The sequence below is a fragment of the Ochotona curzoniae genome, unplaced genomic scaffold (genome assembly GCF_017591425.1).
Source record: "Ochotona curzoniae isolate NIBS_2020 unplaced genomic scaffold, NIBS_Ocur_1.0 scaffold_461, whole genome shotgun sequence".
Taxonomy (NCBI): domain Eukaryota; kingdom Metazoa; phylum Chordata; class Mammalia; order Lagomorpha; family Ochotonidae; genus Ochotona; species Ochotona curzoniae.
This window is the reverse complement of record NW_024467120.1, coordinates 5,026,321-5,028,885: the sequence shown is the minus strand read 5'-3', so window position 1 is coordinate 5,028,885 and position 2,565 is coordinate 5,026,321. Positions and strand designations below refer to the sequence as shown.

Here is a 2,565-nt window from a genome sequence, read left to right as displayed (position 1 = left end):
TGTGTGTGTGTGTGTGTGTGAATATGTGTGTGTCCCCATTCAGGTTGTAAAGGATCATCAGCTGAAACAAGCTCATCTAACAAGAGACTCAGCCAAGCCAGCCTTAGCGCTGCAGGCTGCAACCCCTGGTGCTGGTCCCTGCTCTGCCACTTACAGACTGCGCTGCAGGGAGCAATCTGCTGTCTTGGGCTGTGCGTGTACCTCTCTGCGGAAGAGCTCCCCGCCCTGGCCCGCTCAGCACCGCGCCTGGGCACCTGTTCAAAGCCTGCATGCCGGCGAGGTCCTCAGGAAACAGTAACAAGAGCGCCCACCAGGGGCAGCTGGGGCAGCAGGCCGCGGCCAGCGCCCGGGCAGTCGCGCTTGACGTCAGCACGGAGGCCCCGCCCCGTGGCCTTGGCAGTGACCGTGACCGTGGGCGGCGCGAGGGCAGCGTCTGAGACGCGCGGCCCAGGAGCGTAACCAACCGCGCCATGGGGGCCGAGGCCTCGGAGGGCCGGCCGGCGCTGCGGGAGCTGCTGCGCGAGGCCGAGATCAGCCTGCTCGAATGCAAGGTGTGCTTTGAGAGGTTCGGCCACCGGCAGCAGCGGCGGCCGCGCAACCTGCCCTGCGGCCACGTGGTCTGCCTGGCCTGCGTGGCCGCCCTGGCGCACCCGAGGACGCTGGCCCTCGAGTGTCCCTTCTGCCGGCGAGCCTGCCGCGGCTGCGACACCAGCGACTGCCTGCCGGTGCTGCACCTGCTGGAGCTGCTGGGCTCCGCACTGCGCCCGTCGCCCGCCGTCCCCCGCGCCGCCGCCGCCGCAGCCTGCGCGCCCGGGGCCCTCACCTGCCAGCACTCCTTCGGCGGCTGGGGCACGCTGGTCAACCCCACGGGGCTGGCGCTGTGCCCCAAGACGGGGCGGGTGGTGGTGGTGCATGACGGCAAGAGGCGAGTCAAGGTCTTTGACAGCGGGGGAGGGTGCGCCCACCAATTTGGGGAGAAGGGCGACGCTGCGCAAGACGTCAGGTACCCCCTGGATGTCACCGTCACCAACGACTGCCACGTGGTGATCACCGACGCCGGCGACCGCTCCGTCAAGGTGTTCGATTTTTTCGGCCAGGTCAAGCTCGTGGTCGGAGGTGGCCGCTTCTCGTTGCCCTGGGGGGTGGAGATCACCCCTCAGAACGGGGTGGTTGTGACCGACGCCGAGGCAGGGGCGCTGCACCTCCTGAAGGTGGACTTTGCGGAAGGCGTCCTCCGTGGCACGCAGAGGCTGCAGGCGGCTCTCTGCAGCCCCCGCGGGGTGGCCGTGTCCTGGCTCACCGGGGCCATCGCGGTGCTGGAGCATCCTGCTGGCGGCAGCACCAGGGTCAAAGTGTTCGGCTCCAGGATGCAGCTCCTCGGACAGGTGGACACCTTCGGGCTGAGCCTCTTCTTCCCCTCCCAAGTAACGGCTTCGGCGGTCACCTTCGATCACCAGGGGAATGTGGTCGTGGCTGAGACCTCTGGGGCCGCCATCCTATGCCTGGGAAAACCTGAGGAGTTCCCGGTGGTGAAGCCCATGGTCACTCAGGGGCTTTGCCGTCCTGTGGCCCTGGCCTTCACCAAAGAGAATTCTCTCCTGGTGCTGGACGCAGCATCCCATTCTGTGAAGGTCTACAAGGTTGACTGGGGGTGACAGGGCTTGGGTCCTGGAGCTGACGCTAGGGATTGCGGGAACCCTGGAGCAGTCACCTCATCCTCATCGGTGCAGGCGAGGGAGATCGCACCTGCTCTGCAGGCTTAGAAACGCTGGGACTGTCTGCTGTTTATGGAATGCATACTCTCTAGGCTGAGAAATATGAATGTGTGACCATTTAACCTGTAACACCCAACGAGGTGATGGCTCAAACCAACCCCATCTCTGAGTTGAGAAAACTGGCACCCAGAGAGTTGAAGCAAATCCTTAGGATCACAGCAAGTTAGGTCAGTCAGAATTGACCCTCAGTCTGGACTTTAACATCCCTTTCTCTTAAATCATAGATATGGAGGAGAAATAAAGAATGTGAGTAGAAACTGCTGCTAACTGTAGTCTCTTCCCAAAGAAAGGAGTCTTCATAGAGAATTCAGAGTTCATTGGCTCAAGTTGGCTGTCAATTTGTAATTCCTCTGTATCTGAATTGCTTGCTAAAAGGTGAGCTTGTCTTTTTCTTTTCCTTGAGATTTATTTATTTTTATTGGAAAGGTAGATTTACAGAGAGAAGGAGGGACAGAGAGAAAGGTCCATTGGTTCACTTCCCAAGTGGCCGCAATGGCCAGAGCTGAGCCGATCTAAAACCAGGAGCCAGGAGCTTCTTCTGGGTTCCCACATCGGTGCAGAGGCCTGAGGACTTGGACCATCCTCTGCTGTTTTCCCAGGCCACAAGCAGGGAGCTGGGTGGGAAGTGGAGTAGCTGGGACACAAACCCACACTCATAATGGATGCCTGTGCTTGCAGGTAGAGAATTAAGCAGTTGAACCGACACACTGGCCTTGTGAGGGTTTTTTTTTTTTTAGCACCTATATATTCCCTGTAGGCACTCAGGAAATTCTTCATATTATGTAGCTGA

The 2,565-nt window shown here is 60.0% G+C and overlaps 1 protein-coding gene across 1 annotated transcript; it reads left to right on the top strand.

Annotated features, from left to right (window-relative positions):
- The first annotated feature begins 470 nt into the window (after positions 1-470).
- Positions 471-1,764, top strand: NHLRC1 (NHL repeat containing E3 ubiquitin protein ligase 1). The gene has a single exon (XM_040967724.1). The coding sequence runs from the start codon at positions 471-473 to the stop codon at positions 1,653-1,655; it is 1,185 nt and encodes a 394-aa protein (XP_040823658.1). The 3' UTR covers positions 1,656-1,764.
- The last annotated feature ends 801 nt before the right edge of the window (positions 1,765-2,565 follow it).

Excerpts from the sequence above, each read along its gene's own strand:
- NHLRC1 (XM_040967724.1), top strand. The coding sequence starts at position 471 with ATGGGGGCCGAGGCCTCGGAGGGCCGGCCGGCGCTGCGGGAGCTGCTG.